A 27,282-nucleotide genomic window follows, 5' to 3' on the forward strand; every position below is an offset into this window, starting at 1 on the left:
TCCTCACACAATCTGTTACAGGTTCTTGAGGTCAGATGCCTTGCAATTCCTGTACCAAACAATGACATAGCTGGTCAGGACACTCAATGGTGCTCTGTTAGAATGCATTGCTGATAATTAATAATTTAACTCTTACCAGACAAAATAGAATTCTTTGTTGTCTTTTCTATATATGCACTATTTCTAATAAAAAAATGTTGTGATCTCCTGCTTCTGCCAGTTTATGGGAATGCAGTCGTATTATGCAGTTGTGTAATCAGATTTGTCTTTCTAAATCCTCATGAATTTTTAAACTTCAAATTCAAAACCACACCTCAAAAGTCTGAAAATTGCTGAGAGATCCTATTTCTGTGAAGCTAATAACAGCTCACTACACATAAACCAGGTGTCATGGTCCCAACCGTTAATTCCCCATTTTCTCCTAATTCCCTTTGATTGTGCCATGGTTCTGATCGTTAATTCCCCATTTTCTCTTAATTTCCTTTGATGGCGGCACACCTGGTTTTCATCAAGACCTGCAGCATAAGAACCCCTGCTTTGCACCCACTAGTTGCCAGATCATTGGTTTTGCTAGTGTGGTAATTAACGTTTCCCGGCCACTTAGGATTGTGTGTTCTAAGTTCTACTCCAGTTCTGAGGTTTACTTGTGAAACTCAGTTTCTCTGTGTTAAGATAAATATTCTAGGTTTTACTTCAGCACTGAGGTTTATCTGTGTAACTCCGTCTCTCCGTGCTAAGAAAAGTTTTGTCTGCCGCTTTCCTTTCTACACTTCGTGTCAAGATAAGTTCTGCCTGCCTCCTGCTTTCCTGCACTCCCTCCTGTTTGCCGTTGAATGCTCATGCCACGTCTGCATTCTAACTCAATCTCCATGCCTGTGTCCTACATTTGGGTTCGCCTCGTTCATTACACCAGGAACTTGTGAATCATGATTTCCGAGATATCTCTTCTTTGCCACAATTGCAGACAGTGGCTACATTTGCAGACACAATTTGAGCCAATATTAATTGAAGACCCATTTAGAAGTGATGCCACAGCTCAGAAAAAAAAAACAGAAGAAAACAAAACAGAAAATAAACACTGGAGACACTCCTCAATGTTTAGGAATAGCTTCTTCCTCTCCATCATCAGATTTATTAATGGACAATGAACCCATGTACACTACCTCAATACTTTCTCCCTCTCTTCTTGCGTTTATTTAATTTTTAAAAAAATATATTACTTACTGTAATTCACTATTTTTATATTTTGATTTGCAATGTACTGCTGCCACGAACCAACAAATTGCATGACATATGCCAGTGATATTAAACCTGATTGACTAAAACTTGTGAAGCGTGACTGGCTGTGGACCTGTAAGGTTCACCATATCGAATAGCAGTGCTGGTTTGGTTAGCAGAGCAAAAGGTAGTTGGACTGTAATTATAGATCTAACTAAAAAATGGAGCCTTATTTTGACGGTATGTTAGAGTAATCCTTTGTACAGTAATTCGTATTAACAGTGTAAAGAATTTAGACTCTTGACTCTTGTATTTTTGCTGTAGCCCATTGTCTAACAGTGCAATCTTTGAAGTACCTGCTACCCAAGCTAATGGTCAGGAAAGGATAGGTACACTGGAGCATCCAGTGCCCAGTATTAATGTCTTAATTAAAGATGATATGCCATGGAGAATTGTTTAAATTAATTTTGTCCTTGAATATTTTTAAATAACACTGGGCAGAGTTATTTTTTGATGAGCTTGAAAACATTAATCAGCATGATTTCAAATATTCATTAGTATCTCACAGCCTTCGTAATTCAAAACTCCAGTATCTAACAAGATTCATTAATGTAATGATGATTTATGGTTTATGGATGTGTGAGAATGGTCAGAATTCTTACTCTGAGGAGGTGATGCTTTATGTGTTAACAATATCACTTCTAATCTATCCAATTCTCAGTTTTATTGGCTACAGTGTCAGAGAAATAAACTAACACTTATGGATTTAAGCCCATTTAAAGATCATCGTCATCATCCTGTGCCATGCCCTATGACATTAAGGACATCCTGAACGCTAAAAAGAGGGTGTTCAGAGATGGAACTAGGGAGGAGCTGAGGGCAATACAGAGGGACCTGAAAGCCAGGATCAGGGAGGCTAAAGACAGGTACAGGAGGAAGCTTGAGTGGAAACTCCAGCAGAACAACATGAGAGAGGTCTGGAAGGGGATGAGGACCATCACTGGGTTCCGGCAAACTAGCAACAGAGGAGCGGAAGGCAGTGTGGACAGGGCCAATGAACTTAACCTGTCCTTTAACAGATTTGACATTTTGGCCCCTGCCCATCCCACACATGAGTCATTTGTTGTCGGCCCTCAACCAACACAGATTCCACTCTCCCCTCCTACCCCTCCTCACAGTCCCCCACCCTGCTCTCATGACCATACCTCTTCCCCACACGAAACCACCACGGTGGGTTTCACAGCTGAACAGGTGAGAAGACAGCTGAAACCTCTCAACCCAAACAAGGCTGCAGGACCAGATGGTGTCGGTACCAGGGTGCTCAAAGCCTGTGCCCCTCAGCTATGTGGAGTACTTCGCCATGTATTCAACCTGAGCCTGAAGCTCCGGAGGGTTCCTGTACTGTGGAAGACACCCTGCCTCGTCCCTGTGCCGAAGACGCCGCGCCCCGGCAGCCTCAATGACTACAGACTGGTGGCATTGACCTCCCACATCGTGAAGATCCTGGAGAGACTTGTTCTGGAGCTGCTCCAGCCTATGGTCAGGCCACACTTAGATCCCCTCCAGTTCGCCTACCAGCCCTGGCTAGGAGTTGAGGATGCCATCGTCTACCTGCCGAACTGTGTCTACGCCCACCTGGACAAGCCAGCGAGCACTGTGAGGGTCATGTTTTTTGACTTCTCCAGTGCGTTCAACACCATCCGCCCTGCTCTGCTGGGGGAGAAGCTGACAGCGATGCAGGTGGATGCTTTCCTGGTATCATGGATTCTTGATTACCTGACTGGCAGACCACAGTACGTGTGCTTGCAACATTGTGTGTCCGACAGAGTGATTAACAACACTGGGGCTCCACAGGAGACTGTCTTGTCTCCCTTTCTCTTCATCATTTACACCTCGGACTTCAACTACTGCACAGAGTCTTGTCATCTTCAGAAGTTTTCCGATGACTCTGCCATAGTTGGATGCATCAGCAAAGGAGATGAGGCTGAGTACAGGGCTATGGGGCAGCAGGCTGAGGGTAGCAGACACCAACAGAATCAACAAACTCATTCGTAAGGCTAGTGACGTTGTGGGGATGGAACTGGACTCTCTCACGGTGGTGTCTGAAAAGAGGATGCTGTCTAAGTTCCATGCGATCTTGGTCAATGTCTCCCATCCACTACATAATGTACTGGGTGGGCACAGGAGTACATTCAGCCAGAGACTCATTCCACCGAGATGCAGCACAGAGCATCATAGGAAGTCATTCCTGCCTGTGGCCATCAAACTTTACAACTCCTCCCTTGGAGGGTCAGACACCCTGAGCCAATAGGCTGGTCCTGGACTTATTTCATAATTTACTGGCATAATTTACATATTACTATTTAACTATTTATGGTTCTATTACTATTTATTATTTATGGTGCAACTGCAACGAAAACCAATTTCCCCCGGGATCAATAAAATATGACTATGACTATCACATGGACAATCATGGTCCATCCATGGCCATGACCGTTCTTGGCAAATTTTCCTACAGAAGCGGTTTGCCATTACCTTCTTCTGGGCAGTGTCTTTACAAGAAGAGTGACCCCAGCCATTGTCAATACTCTTCAGAGACCGTCTGCCTGATGTCAGTGCTCACATAATCAGGACTTGTGATATGCACCAGCTGCTCTTACGATATCCACCACCTGCTCATGGCTTCTTGTGATCTTGATCGGAGGGCTAAGCAGGTGCTACACCTTGCCCAAGGGTGACCTGCAGGCTAGCAGAGGGAAGGAAAACCTTACACCTCCTCTGGTAGAGACGTCTCTCCACCCCGCCACCCAAACGTATAAAGGCAGATTTAAAAAATTGTTTCACTACACCTTAACAGCAACTGGAAACCTCCTGTTTAGATTATGAGAACACTCAGTCCTCTTTTATTGTCATTTAGAAATGCATACATACATTAAGAAATGATACAATGTTTCTCCGGAGTGATATCACAGGAAACAGGACAGACCAAAGACTAACACTGACAGAACCACATAATTATAACATATAGTTACAGCAGTGCAAAGCAATACCATAATTTGATGAAGAACAGACCATGGGCACATTAAAGAAAAGTCTCAAAGTCCTGAGTCGATTGACTCCCGAGTCCTCGATAGCAGGCGGCAAAAGGGAGAAACTCCCTGCCATAAACCTCCAGGCACCGTCAACTTGCCGATACCTTGGAAGCAGCGGACCCCAGCCGACCCTGAGTCCATCCGTCCGAAAATTTTGAGCTTCCGACCAGCCTCTCCGATACAGCCTCCCGAGCACCATCCTCTGCCGAGCGCCTTCGACCTCTCCCCGGCCACTGAAACACGCAAAGCCGAGGATTTCGGGGCTTTCTGCTCCGGAGATTCCGGTTACCACACAGTAGCAGCGGCAGCGAAGCGGGCATTTCAGAAGTTTTCCAGATGTTCCTCCGTACTCTCACGTCCGTCTCCATCAAATCAGGATTGTGCACGGTGCCCTACTTGACAGATAACAGATATTCATCACCGAAGTGGCCGTATGCACTGCCGTCGCGCCGCCATCTTCTCCCCCCTCCTGGGAGGATTTTACTGATAGATAAAAATAAAATAAAATATATACACTCCCAATCTGCACTAGATTTCCACTGAATTTTGCTGCCACTGGCTATTTATTTTAATTCACCTGCTGCGATTGTTTTATGTAGCGGAGACAACCAACAAAACCAACCGGATTGAGAAGCTCCATCTTTTGTACAGCATCAACCTCGTCAGAGGGAAATTGTGGATTTAACCATGAATACCTCAAGGTGAAAGGTTCTCTTGTCAGGACTTTTGCGCATCTGATGTGCTTAAGCACAGAGGAGTGTGGATGTACGTAGCACCATCTGTGATTTGTACCCGTGAATGCATTGCCCACAGACACCAGGTATAGAGACAGTCCATCACAGCCTTTTTGAGGCCTGATTCATTTTCCTTAGTGGAAGCCTACCTGAGGAGACCCTGGGATGTAGTATCTGAGAGTAGGTAACTACCTTAGATAGGTTATCTTTGAATTAAAAAATATTTTCTCATGGGAGCATCCTCCCTGGGAATCCCCCACTGATCTTGACACAGGCTCCAATGTACACCTGCACCTGAACTCCCCTTTGCATTATGATCTCTTGCCATAAATCCTGACCCTACCCTTCAGCTTGCATCCTCTGACCAGTGCATGTGTACCCAATTCCTCCTAATTTGTTCTCCTCCCTTCCAACCCCTCCCTCCACCAATCTGTTACTCTATTGACCCCACCCCAACCTCTTTTCCTTTATGGTGTTGCACCAATGTCAAAACATTTCGAATCTATGGGAAACGTGGGCCAAGGTTGTCAAAGAATTTTGTGAAGTTGGGTCTGGAACAAAGCATCGGATAGTCCTCAGTACACAATCCATTTATTGTTCTTTACAGATGCCATGCTGTCTCTGGGCCTTTGAATTTAGGTATAATGTGAAATTTACCAGCAGATCCTTCTAGACTTAATGGTGGTGGTCATCATTATGATTGAATTTCTTTCCAGCAGATTTAAGACATGGCAGCTGGGTGGGATTTTCCTAAGAACTATTTAGTTTTGATTCAGCCTTGAAAATGGTGGGAGAGATGTCCAGATTAAGGAATGCATTATTAAAAATATTTCTTTTCAGGTTAGTGTTATTTGTCCTATGTAGATTGAAACATATATTGAAATGCTTCATTTGTCTCGAGTCAATTAGCAAGGATTGTGCTGTGCAACGTCAGAGGAAACTGGAGCACCTTGAGGAAATCCACGCGGTCACAGGGAGAATGTAGAAACTCCTTACAGACTGATTGGAATGGAACCCCGATCTTACTGCTGGTGCTATAAAACGATTATGCCAACCACGACACAACCATGCCACATACACGTCAGGTCCTCACTGAGCCTTGTGGCCTAAAAGTTCAATGTGCCCAAAGTGGGCTAGAATGGTGTGGATGTCATGGGGTATCTCCATTTCTTGTTAACTTTCCAATACATTACCATTCACTTGCTACAAAGACACAAGAGATTTGTTTCAGACACTGTGTAAAAGGAGGGGGAGGGAGGGAACCATTGGGTTATCTGTGGAGGGGGATGGGAATGGACATCCTCTGCTTTTAGTCTGGAGGTAATAGTGGAAAGGGTTGGGCTGATGTTAGCATGGGGTTCAAAGGTTAGGAGATGTGCTGGAGGGAGAAATTGTTGATGTAGAGTTGAGTTCCTGGAGGTTTGGGGATGGTAGTACATGTAATGAAGAGTATGAATCGAAATCAGAATCAGCTTTAATATCACGAGCATATATTATAAAATTTGTCATCTTTGCAACAACAGTACAGTGCAATACATAATAATAGAAAATACATGAATTACATTAAGTGTGTATAAATACAGTAAATAGTTAAATTAAATAGTGCAATTTAGAAATTAAAAATTAGTGAGGTATTCTTCATGGAGTCAATGTCCATCCAGAAATCATATGACAGAGGGGAAGGAGTTGTTTCTGTGTCGTTGAGTGTGTGCCTTCCGGCTTCTGTATATCCTTCCTGATGGTAGCAATGAGAACAAGACATGACCTGGGTGATGGGGGTCCTTAATGATGGACGCCACCTTTTTGAGGCATCGCTCCTTCAAGATGTCCTGGATACTATGGAGGCTAGTGCTCATGATGGAGCTGACTAAGTTTACAACTCTCTGCAGCTTATTTCAATCCTGTGCTGTAGCCCCTGCCCCCCCCCCATTCCAATACCAGGCAGTGATGCAGCCAGTTAGAATGCTCTCCACAGTACATGTGTAGAAATTTGCCAGTGTCTTTGGTGACAGACCAAAACTCCTCAAACTCATAATGAAATATAACCACTGTCTTGCCTTTGTTGTAGCTGCATTGATACGTTAGGCCGTTATTTCAGTATTTCATTTGCAATCCCAATCCAGTGCTTTGTTTGTAAGGATATGTTGTCAAAATTTTGCCCAGTGGCCTTAAAAAGAAGATTCAAGTTTCCCAAAGGGCCTACTGCATAATAAATGATGTCACCCTGCATGTCCCAGTCAGAAGTCAGATTAGAGCTCAGAAGGAATAGACTGATGAAACAGATGGTACTTTATCATTCATGATAGTTTGAGGTCTGTAAAACTGAGCACAGGAGATTACAGTATTTTATTCGGGGCATGCAACAGGACAAATAATTGGGCTGAGTCACATTGCTGCCTGCTATCTGGTACTAACCGGATGCAGATACTGAGGATTTGCTTAGTAATCTTCCATACCAGAGAGTCACTGCATGAAGTGAAATTGTCTGCCTGTGACAGCTCCACTGAAGTTCCACCCCAGAGAGCCTTCTCACAGCTTGCTGCCTTCAAAGGCCTTAGAACCATTTTTTAAATGTCTCTGACAATCGAACACTTTAAAAAAAAATTTTAACAGTCTTAAATGAAAATAGAAGTAACTACAAAGAATGATTGCATTTCTTACTTTAATGGCTAGAAGGTCTATTTTGTTGAATTGGAAAGAGATTAACCCTTCTAAGGTATTTCATTGGTTTTCACAAACTATGCTGTGTTTGAATTTGGAGAAAATTAGAAGTGCAGTTTATGACCCTTCCATCAAGTTTGAAAAAACTTGGAGGCCATTCACTCAGCATTTTCACTTAATGTAATATCTTTATTTCCAAACTTATTTTATTTCTCTGTATTGTTGTTGGAGGGGAATGGAGTCGTCGGCACTAAGGTTTTCTTCTTTTTCATTTTTAGGTTCTTAGATTTGCCCAAGTCTTTTAGTTTAGTTGATTAATTTTGTCTTTCTTTTGGGTTGGGATTTTTTTTTTTGGTTTTCGTTTTTTTTTCTTTTTCATGTTTTTTTTTGATTTGTATTACCCGTTGTTAGTTTTATATGATTGGGAGCTTTGTCAAATTTCAATAGTGGACTTTACGATTACTGTTTGTAAGTGTAACAATTTATCTCCTATTATCTGTATCATTGCTATGTTTTGTTTATATATTCTAAAATTATTAAAAAGATTGAAAAAGAAAGAAGTAACTACAAGCAATCTGTGGTCCTAGGAATTAGATTAAAATATTAAGACAAAACATAACGAAGGGCAGTGCAGTAGTGTAGTGGTTAGCACAACGCTTTACAGTTCTGGCGACTCAGGTTCAATTCCGAGAAGGAGTTTGTGCATTCTCCCCGTGACCGCGTGGGTTTTCTCTGGGTGCTCCGGTTTCCACCCGCAATCCAAACGTTTGGTAGGTTAATTGGTCATTGTAAATTGTCCCGTGCTTAGGCTACAGTTAAATTGGGGGTTGCATGGCTCTAAGAGCCAGAAGGGCCTACTCCATGCTGTATTTCAATAAAATAAAAATTAAAAAATACTGAGCTTTTCTCACAGGGGTAGTACCTTCATTCAAGCGTGTGGCCGGTGCAAACCTGAGGGCCAGTGTTCCCCTGCTGGACTTAGTGATGAGGTCAGCATTGGAGGGCTGACCAGATGTGTCAGCATCTAATCTCCTGCATGCCTCTGACTTCCGTGTTTCACGTAGAGGGCAGAGAAATTGAGGATAAACTAACCACGTGAAATTGTCTGCAGGAACACGGACTGGAAGTGAGCAGTTCTGACCCAGTATCTGATCACAGCATTAAAGACTTTCAGTACTTGTCACCTGTGAATGTGTAAAAATTCGCTGTTACAACATTTGTGTTTCTCTTTTCAGATGTGGCTCGGGCAATTGAATTGCTGGAGAAACTCCAGGAAAGCGGAGCAGTACCAAACCACAAACTGCAGTCCTTACAGAGAGTGCTGCAGAGTGAATTCTGCACGGCTGTCAGAGAGGTATGTTAGCCCTGCGAAAAACAAACGAGCAGTTTTCAGCACATGGTAGGATTACGTTTAGCGAATGAGATTTGCCAGCTGTATACAGACGGGGTTGATCAAACATTTAACAACATAGAGATTTGAGTAGACCGATCAGCACGTCAAACGTGGATGAGCTAGATGGAGGCCTCTCAATTCATCTTGATCAATAACCTGCAACATTCTTGCTTAGAAAAAAATGTACTAATTATAGGTATTAATTGGTCTAACATCCACAGTTTTGTTTGTGGAAGAGGATTCATAAGAGATAGAAGCAAGAGAAAACCATTTATCCCTTTCTTCTACTTTTCCGTTTAGAAAGATAAGGCTGAAGATTTAATTCAGTGTCAATTTCATTATTATATCTAGACAGAAGTTCTGTATCTGGAAAGCCTTCTCAAAGCTTGCTACCATCAAAGGCATTGGAACTATTCCTTAATCCCCCATACCAGGTAAACCTTTGGAGGCTGAGTACAGGGCTACGGTAGGAAACTTTGTCACATGGTGTGAGCAGAATTATCTGCAGCTTAATGTGAAAAAGACTAAGGAGCTGGTGGTAGACCTGAGGAGAGCTAAGGTACCGCTGACCCCTGTTTCCATCCAGGGGGTCAGAGTGGACATTGTGGAGGATTACAAATACCTGGGGATACGAATTGACAATAAACTGGACTGGCCAAAGAACACTGAGGCTGTCTACAAGAAGGGTCAGAGCTGCCTCTATTTCCTGAGGAGACTGAGGTCCTTTATCATCTGCTGGACGATGCTGAGGATGTTCTACGAGTCTGTGGTGGCCAGTGCTATCATGTTTGCTGTTGTGTGCTGGGGCAGCAGGTTGAGGGTGGCAGACACCAACAGAATCAACAAACTCATTTGTAAGGCCAGTGATGTTGTGGGGATGGAACTGGACTCTCTCACGGTGGTGTCTGAAAAGAGGATGCTGTCTAAGTTGCATGCCATCTTGGCCAATGTCTGCTATCCACTACGTAATGTACTGGGTGGGCACAGGAGTACATTCAGCCAGAGACTCATTCCACGGATATGCAACACAGAGTGTCATAGGAAGTCATTCCTGCCTGTGGCCATCAAACTTTACAACTCCTCCCTTGGAGGGTCAGACACCCTGTGCCAATAGGCTGGTCCTGGACTTATTTCATAATTTACTGGCATAATTTACATATTACTATTTAACTATTTATGGTTCTATTACTGTTTATTATTTATGGAGCAACTGTAACGAAAATCAATTTCCCCCAGGATTTATAAAGTATGACTATGACTATGACTATGACTATGGATTCCTTATATCAGTAGTGAGGGAAACCGAACCTTTACACTAGATTCTACATGCAGTTTTAACAGAGTACTTTATAATTTAGCTAAATAATCTTCACTGTGCTGATCAATCATCTTATTATAAAATCTAACTTATTATTTCTCATCCTAATTTTTTGCTTTATCTTCATGTCATCTTTCAGTGATATGTAAACGACTGTCAGTCTCTATTGTAAAACAAATGTATATCATCAAATAATCTTTACACATGGTAGATGACCTTGGATTTTCCATGTGATATTTTACCTGCTATTTCTTGGCCCATTTGTAAGGCACATCTATATCTGCCAAAGAGTCTGCATTCTCTTCTCACCTCCCACTGCCTTGCCACTTTGTATCTACAGCAAACTTGGATTCATTATACTTGGTCTCCTTGTCCAAACCATTGACATAGATTTTCAACAGCTGATGCGGCAAACAATCATGGCCTCCTTACATGAAAAGGACCCACTTATTCCTAGCTTCTGCTTTCCATTAACTGATTCTTAATCAACTGCTGTGTTTTATTCCTAACTCTAGTTGCTATAATTTTGTTTACTAACTGCTTGTGTGACATTTACTGAAGGCCTTCTGAAAGTTTACACATTTGAAGCTGAACTTTAGCTGATCTAAAACCTGAGAAAGTCTGCAGATGCTGGAAATCCAGAGCAGCACATACTGTACGAAATGCTGGAGGAGCTCGGCAGGTCAGGCAGCCTCTGTGGAAGTGAATAAACAGTTGACCTTTCAGTCCTGAAGAAGGGTCCTATCCCAAGACTGTTTATTCATTTTCATGGATGCTGCCGGACCTGCTGAGTTCCTCCAGCATTTTGTGTGCTTAACTAATCTTTTCCTTTTTTTGCATAGCTACAAAATCTATTACTATTTGTTTTGTGTTCTTATTGGACTCCTTATTGTATTTTCTCTTATCACTGTTTTGGTCCCACTCAACCTCATACACCTGCCTTCTGACTATATCCTTCGATGCCCTGACCGATCAGGAAACAATGAACTAACGCCTTAAATATATACATGGACTTGGCCTCTACCGCAGTCTGTGCCAGAGCATTCCACAGATTCACTACTCTCTGGCTAAAACAGTTCCTCCTTACCTCTGTTCTAAAGGGTTGCCCCTCACTTTTGAGGCTCTGCCCTCTAGTTCTGGATGCCCCCACCATAGGAAACATCCTCTCCACATCCACCCTATCTTTGTCTTTTCAACATTCAGTAGGCTTCAGTGAGATCCCCACACATTCTTCTAAATTTCAGTGAGTACAGGCCCAAAGCTGTCAAACACTCCTCAAATGTTAACACCTTCATTCCCAGAATCATCCTCGTGAACCTCCTCTGGACAACACATCCTTTCTGAGATATGATGATAATACTCCAAGTGCAGCCTGACTAGTGTCTTATAAAGGCTCAGCATTATCTCCTTGCTTTTATATTCTATTCCCCTTGAAATAAATGCCAACATTGCATTTGCCTTCTTTACCACAGACTCAACCTGTAAACTAACCTTCTGGGAGTCTTACGCAAGGACTCCCAAGTCCCTCTGCACCTCTGATGTTTCAAGCATCTCCCCATTTAGCTAATAGTCTGTATTATTGTTTCTTTTACCAAAATGCATTATCATACATTTCCCAACACTGTATTCTATCTGCCACTTTTCTGCCCATTCTTCCAATTTGTCTAAGTCCTGCTGCAATCGCATTGTTTCCTCAGCACTACCTACATCTGTACCTATCTTTGTATCATCCACAAACTTAGCCACAAGCCATTAATTCCATTATCTAAGTCATTGACAAACAATGTTAAAAGCAGTGGTCCCAATACTGACCCCGGAGGATTCTGATTCTGAGATATATTTGATGTCTCCCTTATATAGTTATATTTTGCACAATATTTGATGTAATATGCCCAAGAAATAATACTACAAGGAGCAGGAGAACTGCCTTGCTGTGATGTCATGTATGAAAGTTAAATTAAATGATCCATTTTATTAACATCACTGCAGGGAGATGGAGGTGCTCTCTATGTAGAGTTACATTTGACATAGCTTTGACTTCAGAATACCCAGTTGGCCTTTATAGATCTGCATATCCTCAGTTCTGCTGTGTTCTCAGCATAGCAGGAGATAATCCACCCTGTTGCTATTTCACAAAATAAATTATAAGACATAAAGGACATGTTGGATGAAAATTGTGCACAGCTGTTCAGTGCTGATTTCAGCTGAGTGTATCTGCTCTTATTAAGCATTATTTTGCTGACAGCTGCAGAACAAGCCATTCAATAAATCATTGTTCTCCGTAACTGAGATTGAGAAAGACTCAGTAACAATCTGGCATTGAAATCACTTTCAAAATCTCTAGCAGTGCTTCAATACTCAAAAAATACTGGAAATTTCATCTGTAAGATTGAATTTCTCATTTTTTTTGTGACTTCTATTGTTTCTATGAGCACCTGAAAATCCCTCTAATACAAACTGTACTCTACTATGTCAATGTCATTGTTGCTGTCAAAGAGCCAGTTCTTCACTGAGAATATACCACCTTCAAAAAAATTGCTCCCTGCAAAAGGTACAGCAATACAGTGGTGATATTTTTTCCCACTGTGACAAAAATCCTCTGGCAATTGGATAAGGACCTATAGGAATTGTGAAAATGTGAAGTCACAAAAATGTGAAGTTCAACACTTACAGATGAAATTTCCAGTATATCAGAGTATTAACTCTTGGACTTCTGCTGGTGTTCATTTATCTAGGCATTGACCTTCTATTTGGCTAAACATAAGATTAGATCAGATTATGAGGACACGCAGTCCTCTTTTATTGTCATTTAGTAATGCATGCATTAAGAAATGATACAATGTTCCTCCAGAATGATATCACAGAAACACAAGACAGAGCAAGACTAAAGAAACTGACAAAAACCACATAATTATAACATATAGTTACAACAGTGCAAAGCAATACTGTAATTTGATGAAGACCAGACCATGGGCACGGTAAAAAAAAAGTCTCAAAGTCTCTCGAAAGTCCCATCATCTCACGCAGACAGTAGAAGGAAGAGAAACTCTCTTCCTGCCATGAACCTCCAGTGCCGCAAACTTGCCAATGCAGCATCCTGGAAGCACCTGACCACAGCCGACTCTTGAGTCTGTCCAAAAACTTCAAGCCTCCGACCAGCCCTCCGACACCGAGCACCATCTCTGCCGAGCGCTTCGACCCCGGCCCCAGCAACAGGCAATAGGCAAAGCCGAGGATTTGGGGCCTTCCCCTTCGGAGATTCTCGATTGCACAGTAGCAATGGCAGTGAAGCAGGCATTTCAGAAGTTTCTCCAGATGTTCCTCCGTGCTTCTCACGTCTGTCTCCATCAAATCAGGATTATGCACGGCACCTACTTAACAAATACGATATCATTTCGGAGCGGCCGTGCACGCTGCGTCGCATCGCCATCTCCTCCTCCTTTGGGCATAGAACAATTGAGGATAGGAAATGTAGAAGCAAACAAGGTCTTAGATTCAAGTTCAAGTCCAAATTCAGCTTATTGTCATTCAGCTGTACACATGTATACCAGCAAATGGGATAAAGTTCCTCTGGACCAAGGTGCACATGACACCACACACACACACTTCCACAAATAAATTAACAATAGTAAGGTGCATTTACGACACAAGTTAAAAAGTAAACAGTATAATGCTACTGGTGCTTCATACATGATGAGACCTAGCTCGTGGCAGGAAGTTCGGTCGTCTTATGTCCTAGGGGAAGAAGCTGTTTCCCCAAACTAACAGTTCTTGTCCTAATGCTATGGTACATCCTGCCTGATGGTAGGGGGTCAAAGAGATTGTTGGACAGATAGGCTGGATCGTTGACAATTGTACGGGCACTGTGTATGCAGCATTCCTGACAGATATCTGACGGGTGGAAGAGAGACCGTGATGATCCCCTCAGCGGTGCTCACAATCCTTTGTAGGGACTCACAGTCAGATACCTTGCAGTTCCCTTTCTAGGCTGTAATGCATCAAGTCAGGACACTCAGTGGTGCTCCTGTAAAAATTGATTAGGATGGGGGGCATGGGGGGGAGTCTTACTCATTTCATCTCCTCAGGAAGTGGAGGTGCTGCTGTACTGTCTTGACCAAAGAGTTGGTGTTTTGGAGCCAGATAAGATCGTCTATTATGTGCACTCATACAAACTTGGTGCTCCTAGAGTGGCCAGCCTGCATCTTCCTAAAGCCCTAACCTCCACAATTATCTCTTTGGTCTTGTCCACATTGAGACTCAGATTGTTCTACTTGCACCATTCTACTTTCTCTCTGTATGCTGTCATTGATGAGGTCAGGCACTGCTGTGTCATCAGTGAACTTGATGAATCGATTTGAACTGGATCTCTCAGTACAGTCCCGTGTCAGCAGCGGGATGTGCACGCAGCCCTGGAGAGCGCCGATGCTCAGTGAGATGGAGCTAGAGATATTTCGGCCAACGTGGACCGACTGTGGCCTTTCTGTCAAGAGGGCAAGGATCCAGTCACGGAGAGGAGTTGATCTCCGCGAGGACAGTTCACCCATTGGCTACTGAGGGATGGTTGTATTAAACATCGAGTTGGTCAATAAGCAACAGCCTGGTGTATGAGGCACCATTTTCCAGGCGGGGTGGGACGGCGTCGAGTGCAGAGGCTACGACATCTTCAGAGGACCAAGTTGAGCAATAAGCAAACTGGGAATTCCAATGCAGCAGGAAGATGGGATTTCATGAGATCCATGACCAGCCGCTCAAAGCACTTCATCATTGTTGAGGTTAGTGCCACTGAGTGTAGTCGTTGAGGCAGGTTCCTGTCACTCTCCTGCACCGGGATGATGGTGAAGCCTGAGGGGACTGTGGATTGTTCCGGAGAGCTGTTGAAGATGTCTGTCCGAACCTCTGTTAACTGGGCTGCACAGTCCCTCAGCACCTGTCCAGGTATTGATGCACAGGATGGACAGGTAGTCCATTATAGTCGGAATGCCCTATCACATGAACCTCATGTCTCTTTTGTTACAGGAAAGGCTGTATATTCTCTGTGAATAATCCCGTTTTGCCTTCCTGATAGTGTGGGAAAGCACAGCTCTTGCTGGCCTGAGAGCTTTCTTGTTGCCCCACTGTGAATGCAGCATCCTGATTTCCCAGCTGTGCCCAGACCTCTGCCGAAAGCCCGTGGCTTCTGATTTGCTCTCACGTAAATGTGTTTAATAACGGTGATGTCACAGATCTCGCATTTCCATTGATGTTAATGTGATGGTCGCAGGCAGCAGAGTAGGTAGCATTATTGCATTCACCAACTCCTGGTCATCGTAGCAACCAGCACAGAACAAAGCCTTGTTCTCTTGTAGCAGAGATTACAATTATACTGAAGCCATTGAGTGAATTGTAAACCATTGCATCAGCTGGAAGCAAACCATTAACATTATCTCTTTGTGATAGTCAAAGTTTATAACATTTAACGTTGAATATATCTGCAATGTATCAACATTTAATGTTGAATATATTCTCGTATGCCTGTGGGGGATGATCCCAAGGCAGAGGTTGGCCTGTCCTCCAGTCTGTCATAGAGGGAGAGGCACGAGGGTGGCGCTGTGGTGGGTGCCAGGCAGAGAAAGAGCGAAGCTGAAAATGCTTGCTTATCTATCTGTCCATCTATCCATCCATACCCTTCCAGCCCTTTGAGCCGCACTGCCCAGCAACCCCCAACTTAACCCTAGCCCGATCTGCCAACCGGTACGTCTTTGAAGTCTGGGAGGAAACCAGAGCACCCGGAGGAAACCCACGTGGTCACAGGGAGGATGTAGTGGCAACACAAGTAGATAGGGTCGTAAAGAAAGTTTTTGGCACATTGGCTTTCGTAAATCTATGTACTGAGTACTGGAGATGGAATGTTATGTCAAAATTGTATAAGAGATTGGTGAGGCCTAATTTGGAATACTGTGTGCAGTTCTGGTCACCTACCTTCAGGAAAGATGTAAATAAGGTTGAAAGAGTACAGGGAAAATTTACCTGGATGTTCCTGGGTCTGGAGTTATAAGATTGAATAAGTTAGGGCTTTATTCCTTGGAATGTAGAAGATTGAGAGGAGATTTGATAGAAGTATAGAAAATTGTGAGGGGTATTAGAGAGGGTAAATGGAAGCAGGCTTTTTCCTCTGTCGTTGGGTGAGACTACAACCAGAGGTCATGGGTTAAGGGTGAAAAGTGAAATGTTTAAGGGGAACATGAGGGGAAACTTCTTCACTCAGAGGGTCGTGCGAGTATGGAACAAGCTGCCAGCACAAGTGGTGCACGTGAGCTCAAATTCAATGTTTGACAGAAGTTTGGATAGGTGCCTGGATGGGAGAGGTATGGAAGGCTCTGGTTGTTGTGTAGGTCGATGGGAGTAGACATTTTAAATGGTTTCAGCATGGACTAGATGGGGCTGAAGTACCTGTTTCTGTGCTGTACTTTTCTATGTACAAACTCCTCACAGACAGTGGTGGGATGAGATTGGTTGTATGTCAGTCATCGCACCTCTCCCGGAAGTTCCGGGAGTCTCCCGCATATTAATAGTGGCTCCCTGATGCCCGCAAATTATATACAATATCACGGAAATCAACTTTTTTGAAAGCGAGTGAGCAGGACAGCGCGAAAGAGAAAGCAAAAGAGAAAGCGCGAGAGCGACCACGAGAGAGAGCGAGAGCAAGCAAGCGACAGCACGCGAGCAAGAGAGAGAGAGAGAGCGCGCGAGAGCAACCAAGCGAGAGAGCGCGCGAGAGCAACCAAGCGAGAGCGCGCGAGCGAGAGAGCGAGAGAGAAAGCAAGCGAAGGCGACCATGAGAGAGAGAGAGAGAGAGAGAGAGAGAGAGAGTACGTGCATGCGCACCATGGGAGAGTGTTCCAAAAAAAGAAAATATAGATCGTACGTCACCCCAGACTACACTAAAGTGTATCCCTGCCTAATAGGGGTCAAAAATAATGACAGTGTTGCTCGCTGCACTGTTTGCAACAGTGACTTTTCTGTTGCCCATGGTGGGTTAAAATGTAAAAGACATGTTGAGGTGAGTTTAACAGGTGTCATTCATTCATTAGCATAGCTAATGTTATTTAAACTAGCTGGCTAGCTGCTAAGGAGCTACTCTATTGCAAACTTCCCACCTCTCCCGGAAGTTCCATGAGTCTCCCGCAAATTGATGGTGCTACCTCCCTGAAATGAGTTTTTGCAGGGTGGGATGTCTGGTATGTGCACATTTTAGGTGAAGTGGGGAATGTGTTTGATTCCTACTCATTGCTAGTAAGCATTTAGTGGCTAAAGGGAGATCCACAAATTCCGTCAGCATCTCTGTGTTATATTTTTGTTTCTTGTCTAGATTCACATATGCTGTTTTAGAAAGGAGGAATGTGCCCTTACATCTTCCCCGACCAATGTTGAGAAGGGATTTACATTTGAATAGTGCTTTCCAGGACCATAGGATGCCCAACACTTTTTAAAGAAACTGAAACACTGTTTGAAGTTTAATCATTAATGTAGGAATTACAATGTTGAATTTACACATAGCCATCTCCTACGGACCGCAATTGAATAATGTCCTGATAATGTGTTTGCGTTATGTTGATTGAAAGGTAAATAATGGCTGGAACAGAAAATAATTGCCTGATCTCCTTTAAAATAGTTCTCTGAAACCTCGGCTAATGACCTCGGCAAACAGTTCAACATCTCGTTTGAAAGGTACCACAATAATGCAGCACCCTTCACTAATTCCATTAGTGTGCTGTCCCTGATCTGAAACTTGCATTTCAAATTCAAGTTTAATTGTCATTCAACAATACACGAGTACCCATGAATGCAGCCAAGCAGCACTACTCTAGGGCAAAACATAACACCATCAGGCGTACACAGAACAAGGCACTCATGGCACATATAAGACAGCAGTAAAATACAAAAAATATGTAGTCCCAGTTCCTGAGTCCATGAATGTTGCAGCAGTCTGCAGCTGAACACAATACAGCTTGTCTTCTGCCGAGCGAACACTGGAATGCAGCACTGACTCCAACATGTAGGCCATGCCACCCCACCTCCGGCACACCGATACAGCACACCAACTCTGATACCTCCCTCTGGTTGGCAGCAAACAAGCAACACCACATATTGGGGCCTAGCCCTTGCCTTGATCAAGGCCCATGCAGCTCTCCCTGCATTCGCTAACAAATCTGACTTGCACCGTTCCACTTTAGCAACGTCCAACAGGGTCTTGCAAGCACAAGAAAAGTGACCAAGCTGGCCTCCGGCAGTTGCACTGCAAACCTAGGCGCGTTGATTCCAACTCTCCAATGCAGGCAGCAGCAGGATCCACATCAAGTCCAGCTCCTTCAGTTTCTCCACCAACGAGCAACTTTCTGATGGATATAGACTGGTAGTACTTCAAGTTCTTAATGTCCAGCAGGGTCTTGTGATTGTTAAAAAAAATGCGTTTAAAAAAGACAGTAACACCTTTGGTTGGCCCCGTAGAAGTTGCTGCATCCGAACATGCTGCCATCCTTCCGGAAGTAAGATGGTCCTTGCTCTTGGAGACAAGAAATCTATGAGCTACTGCACTTTGCAACATGTATTAAAGGAGTGAATTAATTTAAATTGAAAGCTGTCAGGGGACAATTTCAAACATCAAAAGTTACATGAGGCTTGAGAGATAAACGGTAAGGAGGATACTGATAAGCTTCAGGAGAATATGTCTACAGTGTAGTTGACTGTAGACATGTTGCTGGCAAGTGTATAAAAGGACTGGGGAGAGAGATAAGAAAGTCCATTTCTGACCAGTGCTTCTAGGACCCATAGTGTAGATGCAGGCTGATTTAAATTGAAGGGTTGTGAACAGGGTCTCGGGCAGTTAAATAGAAATGAGAATTACTTACTGCAGAAGGCAAGGACATTTTATAGCATTCCATGAGCAATTCCATCCAGCCCTTTAAGAAATTATTATTACACTGGTGTGATTAGCCAAGAAAGTGCCCTGCTCCTCATTCTCCAATCCTAAGCCGCCTGTCCTATGATCTGACCAGCCCACTCTTCAAAACATACATGATATTTGTCTTTAGATGAATAGGCACGCTTGTTCGTTCTAGAAGTACTCATGAAGGAAGGATTGTTCATGAGGGAAACATGGCCAAAGCCAAATTGAAGGCTTTTATTTCAGAACTACAGAAGATTTCATTCATTAATGGAACTGAATTGGACAAAAATAAAACACACTCAAAGGAAGGAGGGGTTAAACTTTTCCATACCATTTGTGGTATTTGTCAATTTTATCATTGTTCCAATGTAACTTGAACAGCTAGGTGTAAATTTTACAGCTTGCTCAATCTATAGCCAATGTTGTGCTTTCAACCAGAAGTGTCTCAACTGCACCGAAGGATTATGATGCACACATGCAATTTAAAACAAAGAAGCAAATACTAAAAAAACAGTTACCCAATTTATGCTCCCAGAAAAGCTGATGTCCCAAATGTTTAGTCTGGTGTACTCAATCTATTTTCCTACTAGTCACTGTAATGCAGTTTAAATTTAGCCACTTTCAGAATTGGACACTCTGAATTTTCAACCCAATCTTTAAATATTTAGCTGCAGGCAGAGAAGTTTGTTTTTGAAATGCTAGTAGCTAAACTCCTCATTCTGTAACAGTTACAGTATATACAGCCAAACAAATCAACATTCCTCTGGACCATGGTGCACTCACAAAACATACACGGCACATAAAACAAAATACTGCCACAAATAAGTTAATAAAATATAATTCAAAATGCATGTAGTGCACAGCACTGGTAAATAGCAAACAGCTTGCTATTCTAGTGATGAGACGTCAGTGGTGGCAGGGTATTCATTAGTCTCACAGCCTGAGGGAAGAAGTTGTTACCCAGACTGGCAGTTCTAGTCTTGATGTTGCTGTACCTACTTTCTGACAGTAGTGGGTCAAAGACATTTTGGGATGGATGGTAGGGGTGTTCAATAATGCTTTGGGTCCTTCATCTGCAACGCTCTTTGTAAATGCCACAGGAGGGAGACCCCAATGATGCTTTTGGTAGTTTTTACTATCCTCGGTAGGGTCTTACGGTCTGACGCCTTGCAGCTTCCATACCATACAATGTTGCGGCTAGACAGAACACTCTTGACAATGCACTTGTAGAAAGTTATTAGCATGGGGGTGGGGAGCCTTGCATGTCTCCATCTCCTCAGACAGCGTAGGTGTCGCTGTGCCCTCTTGAATAATGAGGACGTGCTGTGGGTCCAGGTTAGATGGTCTTTTATGTGCACTTCAGGGAACTTTGTGCTCTTCACTCTCTCCATTGCAGAGCCGTTGATGTGCAATGGAGAGTGGCCGACCCGTGCCTTCCTGAAGTCGACAATCATCTCTTTCGTCTTGTCCACGCTGAGACTCAGGTTTTTGTTCTCACACAATTTGACAAACCCCCCATCTCCTCTCTGTATGCCGGCTCACCATTGCTGCTGATGGGGCCAGCCGCAGTGGTATGATCAGCAAACTTGATGATGTGGTTTGACCTGATCTGGCAGTGCAGTTGTGAGTGACTAGCGTGAACAGCAGCGGGCTGAGCACTTAGTCCTTGGGGGGAGGGGGGGGGGCACCAGTGCTCAGCGTGATAGAGCTGCCAACTCAGACTGACCTGGGATCTTTTCAGCAAGAAATCCAAAATTCAGTAGCAGAGAGGGGTGTTGAGTGCCAACAAGGACAGTTTATCCACCAGCCTCTGAGGGATGATCATGCTAAGCGCCTAGCTGAAGTTGACGCATCGTTTTCTAGGTGGGACAGGGCGGAGTGGAGGGCCAAGGCTGTGGTATCATCACTGCACTGGTTTGAGTGGTATGTGAACTGGAAAGGGTCTGATGTAGCTGGAAGGTGGGGTTTTATACAATCCACTACCAGCTGCTCAAAGATCTTCATAATTTTTCAGGTCAGTGTAGATGATCAACCATGATCACAGTGAATGGCGGTGCTGGCTTGAAGGGCCGAATGGCCTACTCCTGCACCTATTGTCTATTGCCACTGGGCAGTAATTGTCTAGGACAGTTACTGCGGCTGCGTTGAAGCCTGAAGGGGGAGTGGATGTTTCAGAGAGATGTTAAAGTCCATTGAGATCTCTGTTAACAGGGCCGCACAATCCCTCAGCATCTGACCATGTATGTTGTCTGGACCCACAGCTTTGCATGGGTTTACCCTGGCTAGGATCCTCCTCAGCTCAGCTGTGGTCAGGCAGGGTGCCTGCCCCTCGGGGGAGGGGGGTCTTTCCTCGATGTAACATGGTTCAAAGTGTCAAATCGTGCAAAGAAGGCATTCAGCCTATCAGGAAGGGAGCTGTCGCGCAAGGTGATCGTGTGATCTTTTACAGTTTGTATACCCAGTCACATGCACCTTGTGTTTCTCTTTCCCCCTCCCCCCCCCACCTTTTAAATCTACTCCTCAGCTTTTTTTCTGCAGTCCTACTGAAGGGTCTCGGCCTGAAACATCAACAGTTTACTCTTTTCCATAGATGCTGCCTGTCCTGCTGAGTTCCTCCAGCATTTTGTGTGTGTTGCTTGGATTTACAGCATCTGCAGATTTTCTCTTGTTTGTGATTGGAATATTTAACAGCAAAATACTTTTAACTGATCCAACTAATGGAATTTTAATTGAGAATCCTTCCCATAATGGAGTCCGAAATACTTACGGGTCAATAGCATCTCCTAGTTATGCACATGATACCATTTTAATAGGATTTCATCACCAGGTAGCATAGTTCAAAATATTGCAGAAGAAGTACCTGTCTGTGGATTGTTAATGTTCAGCAAAAGATAAAGCATGCGTATGCGTATTTGCATTAACAGTATTGCTGGACTGAAGCAAATCCTGTTATGAAATGAATAATTCATTTGGAAATTTAGGATCCTTTTATTTTAATAAAAAACATGATTTAAAAACTGCAAATGATCAATTTTGTTAAAAGGTTCATGGCGACGTACTGGAACAAGTCTCAGTTTCTGGCTTTCTTGAGTCTTTAATGAAGTGATCTATTTAGTCTTATTCTGATTAACCTGTCACCTTATCACAGTTCAAAGTAAGTTTATTATCAAAGTATATATACAACCCTGAGATTCATTTTCTTGCTGGCATACACAGTAAATCCAAGAAATGCAATAGAATCCATGAAAGGCCGCACCCAACGGGACCAGTTGCAAAAGGCAACTAGCTGTGCAAATTCAAAAAGAAAGAAATAATAATAACAATAATAAATAAGCAATAGATATTGAGATTGTGAGATGAAGAGTCCTTGAAAATGAATCTGTAGGTTGCGGGAGCAGCTTAATAATGGATGCATGAAGTTATCCCTTCTGGTTCAGGAGCCTGGTGGTTGAGGGGTAATAACTGTTCCTGAGCTTGATGGTGTGAGTCCTGAGGTTCCTGTACTTTCATCCTGATGGCAGCAGTGAGAAGAGAGCATGACCTGAGTGATGGGGATCCTTATTTTAAGAGACTCCTGGATAGGTACATGGACCTTAGAAAAATAGAGGGCTATGAGTTACCCGAGGTAATTCCTAAAGTAAGTACATGTTCACCACAGCATTGTGGGCTGAAGGGCCTGTACTGTCCTGTAGGTTTTCTATGTTTCTAAGTTTATCATTTCAGAGGATCTGTCTTGGGTGCAGCACTTACATGCAATTACGAAGAAAGCATGGAAGTAGTTCCATTTCCTTAGATGTTTGCGATTTAGCATGATATCTAAAACTTCGACAAACTGCTATAGATATGTAGTGTACAGCAGGGGTCACCAACCTTTTTTGCACCGCGGACCAGTTTAATATTGACAATATTCTTGAGGACCGGCCGACCGGGTGGGGGGAGTGGGGGGGGGGGTTAATCATGACCGGAATAAGTGGCTAGTACACTCAATTTCGTTTCTAAAAAGGTTTATCTAAGGAATTTAATATTAAACACACAGTGCATATTTTCCTTGCGTGAATATAATAAGTCAATTATAAGTCACTTATAAGTCAATAGCATCATAACATTTTAAGTAATGTTTGGATATTAAACACACAGTGCATATTTTCCTCATATGAACATATAAAATCATTGCAACACACCAATATCGCTGAATCAGTGGGAACCCTGGGCTTGTTTCCCTGCAACAACACGATCCCATCGAGGGGTGATGGGAGACAGCAATACTCGAAGGGGGTTCCTTATGTCCAGTCTATTCCGCAATTTAGTTTTCGTTGCATTCATTGCTGGAAACCCCACTTCGCAGAGATATGATGTTGGAAATGAAAGCAAGGTTTTCAGTGCTTTTGTGGCTATCTCAGGATATTCAGCCTTGATTTTGATCCAGAATGCTAGCAGAAGTGTTATATAAAACATACAAAGTTTGTACTTTTCAGCCCACCATCATTTGCAAGCTGGAGGAGTTGATCATCTTCCCGCGCTGACATGGATGATTCACCGGGGACATTCACAAATGGGTTATGGACCCATTCCTTTGCACGTCTTGGGTCATTTGCGGTTGGGAAGTAACGCACGAATTCTGTCGACAGCGAAGATAGGTGATCGCGCACCAGCTGTGAGAAGGACGGTGCTGTCTCTGCGTTATCATCATTGTTCGGCCTTTTATGTCCCCTACCACCTCTTCCAAAGAAACTCTCAAGCGACATTTGTTTTTTACTCATCAAGTAGTCATAGGTTAATGACCAACTGATGACCTCGCATGTGTTCAAGTTCAAGAGTGGGCGTGACAGGGAATGAGGAAAGGTGCAGCTGACTCATATCGTTTCATATCGCCAAATCATATTGTTTCCTCGCGGCCCGGTAGCACATGCTTTGCGGCCCAGTACCGGTCCACGGCACGGTGGTTGGGGACCACTGTCTTAAAAGACCCTATCGTATCCATCTCCACCGCCATTGCCGGCAGCCCATTCCACACACTCACCACTCTCTGTGTAAAAAAACTTACCCCTGACCTCTCCTCTGTACCTACTTAAAGCACGTTAAAACTGTGCCCTCTCGTGTTAGGTATTTCAGCCCTGGGAAAAAGTCTCTGACTACCCACATGATCAATGCCTCTCATCATCTTATACACCTCTATTAGGTCACCTCTCATCCTACGTGGCTTCAAGGAGAAAAGGCCAAGTTTACTCAACCTATTTTCATTAGATATGTTCTCTAATCCAGGCAACATTCTTGTCAACCTCCTCTGCACCCTTTCTATGGTTTCCATATCCTTCCTGTAGTGAGGTGACCAGAACTGAGCACAGTACTCCAAGTGGTGTTTGACCAGGGTCCTATATATCTGTAACAATACTAGTCCCATTTCACATATTCCCACCAACTCCTCCCATCTTCTCCCACTCACCTGCACACCAGAAGCAATTTACATCAGCCCATAAATATACCAACACATACGTTTTTGGGATTACAGCGAAAACTGAAACACGTGGTCACACATGGATTGCAAATCCCATTTAGACTGCACCAGAGGTCAGCACTGAACTAGAGCTATTAGAACTGTTAGACAGCAACTTGACTAGCTATGTCACTTTACTGCTATTGACTACAATTTCTTTATGGCCAAAACATTGACCCATTTCTGCACAGTTTTTCATCCAATTTGCACATAAAAGCTGTTTCATGCGCATTAACAGCCATTTGAAAATTGGCCTGGGCACATTCAGGAGAAATTCATGGCAATATCCCGCATGATGAACAAAGATTACTTCTGATTGCTCTATAATGATAGTTTCATTCAAATATTTTATTATGGGTGTACTGTCCTGCACTACATGCTAAAAATGGGCACACTTTATAGAATGTATTGAAAAATATGTGTACAAATTATATTTGTCCCACTAACAATTTCAGGTGGCCTATAGCATTCTGATTGAAGTACCAATATGTGGGTTTATGAAATGCTGCAAATCATTAACCTTTCACTCTAATATGGAGTCCACCTGGAAAAATGCAACTTGATGTGTACAGTGAGTTATTTTTGCTATTTCACTGATGGCTACATGACCATTTAAACATCATTACAAAAAGTTCTGTTTATTGATGGTCCTCATCAGTCAGCCCTCACCTCCATAGGTGCACTCTCTAGAGCACAGATACCGCTCATATTGTGTGAGCTCATGGAATGCCGGAATTACTGCATCCCCGGGATTCGACTGACATGCTCGGCATCCCCTGGGGTCTGGGATTCTCCTGATCACGTAACAGTCAAGAACAATACCCTCTCTCCAGCAGATTTTGGCAACCATGACCTCTCCAGTCTGAAGAGCTTCAGAATCCACATCAGGTTTACCACCACTGGCAATACAGTATGTCATGAAATTTGTGGTTTTTGCAGTGGCAATACATAAAAATATGCCATAAATTATAATAAGAAATGTTAGGTATTGAATGGAGCAGTATGATTAAATATTTTTATTGAGTCATGTTAGTAATAGTACAGGCGGGGCAACTTAGAGTGTGGCAGCGATAAACCTGCCCGTTGATCAGATCGATTGCGAGAATGTGACGAGTGCACATGTGGCTAGTCGATCTGATATGATGCAAGAAAAATACAGTACTGTGCAAAAACATTAGGCACACATTTACAGCTAGGGTGCCCAAGACCTTTGCACAGTACTGTAGTAATTTTATGTGTTGCACTGTACTGCTGCCATAAAAAACACACATTTCATGACATATGTGAGTGATGATAAACCTGATTCTGATATGGGTCTCTTTTGTGGACTGTGAGTGGGAAGGGGACAGGGAGAGGGGAATCACAGCTGGGATAAGGGGAGGGGAGAGGGGAGGGAGTAGGAAACACCAGAGAGACATTCTGTAATGATCAATAAACCAAATGTTTGGAATCAACTGACCGTGCCCAGTGTCTCAGGGTTGGATATGTCTGCATCCATGCCACCACACCCCCCAGTGCCATCCCTGGCGCTACTTCTCTGCCACCTGTTCCACACCCCTCCCACAGTGCTCCACCCTCGCCATTCCCAACATCCTTTGCCAATCTGGTGGGAGCACACTCACTCTCCAGTCCATGTTGACAAATATTGGTGGCATCCGTTAGTCTTGCGAGACCATGGATCTGTGCCTGGAAAGTCTTGCTTCTCCTCTCCAGGGTGCAGGCCTGGGCAAGGTTTTATAGAAGACTGGCAGTTGCCCATGCAGCAAGTCTCCCCTCTCCATGCCACCGATGTTGTCCAAGGGAAGGGCAAGGGCTGATGCAGCTTGGCACCAGTGTCGTCGCAGCAGTTGCCAGAAAGAGGTTGAAGACAACGTCGGACTGCCTTAAGCCCAATTTACACTTCTGTGTCAAATGTACGCCGTAGGTACTGTGTACCCTACGCCATAGGGTGATGTGCACCTCCTCAAAAAAGTAACTCACGCGTCGTGGCGATGCAGACTGCAACAACTGTGATTGGTCCGCTTGGTAGCATCGCACTTCCTCCTACGCATTTCTGGTTGCTTTTCTCCGCCATGTCCGTACACTGATGCGAAGTAAATGGTTAGAGACGATGAACCAAATCGTCAAATCTACCTGCCGACATCCGAAACTATTTGAAATGCATTTCCTTGTCCATGTCTCTCATGAAGAAACTCAACACAGTGGCATAGAAACCCCACCGCCAACTAACGTTTTGGCGGTGAATTGCAGAGCGATGCAAACACAGTTACGCATGCTTGTTATGGCGTAGGGCTACGCAGAAGTATAAATCAGGCCCACAGCGTAGCCTATATGCACGAGTATAAATCAGCCTTTAGGGACTCCAGCTCCAGATTTGTCCTCAGGGTTTACTCCCGAAGCCTTTCCCATGAATGGGTATGGCCGCAAGGCAGCGGAGGTTTGAAAT

The 27,282-nt window shown here is 43.6% G+C and overlaps 1 protein-coding gene across 4 annotated transcripts in view; it reads left to right on the forward strand.

The window, feature by feature from the left end:
• lin7a (lin-7 homolog A (C. elegans)) overlaps positions 1 to 27,282 on the forward strand; it is an 81,197-nt gene that overhangs the window by 17,079 nt on the left and 36,836 nt on the right. For all 4 annotated transcript variants that reach the window (XM_072267497.1, XM_072267499.1, XM_072267500.1 and 1 more), the window contains exon 2: positions 8,941 to 9,059. In XM_072267497.1, the coding sequence (XP_072123598.1) occupies positions 8,941 to 9,059 (119 nt within the window). The remainder of the gene's footprint in view (positions 1 to 8,940; positions 9,060 to 27,282) is intronic.

The sequence above is a fragment of the Mobula birostris genome, chromosome 9, assembly GCF_030028105.1.
Source record: "Mobula birostris isolate sMobBir1 chromosome 9, sMobBir1.hap1, whole genome shotgun sequence".
Taxonomy (NCBI): domain Eukaryota; kingdom Metazoa; phylum Chordata; class Chondrichthyes; order Myliobatiformes; family Myliobatidae; genus Mobula; species Mobula birostris.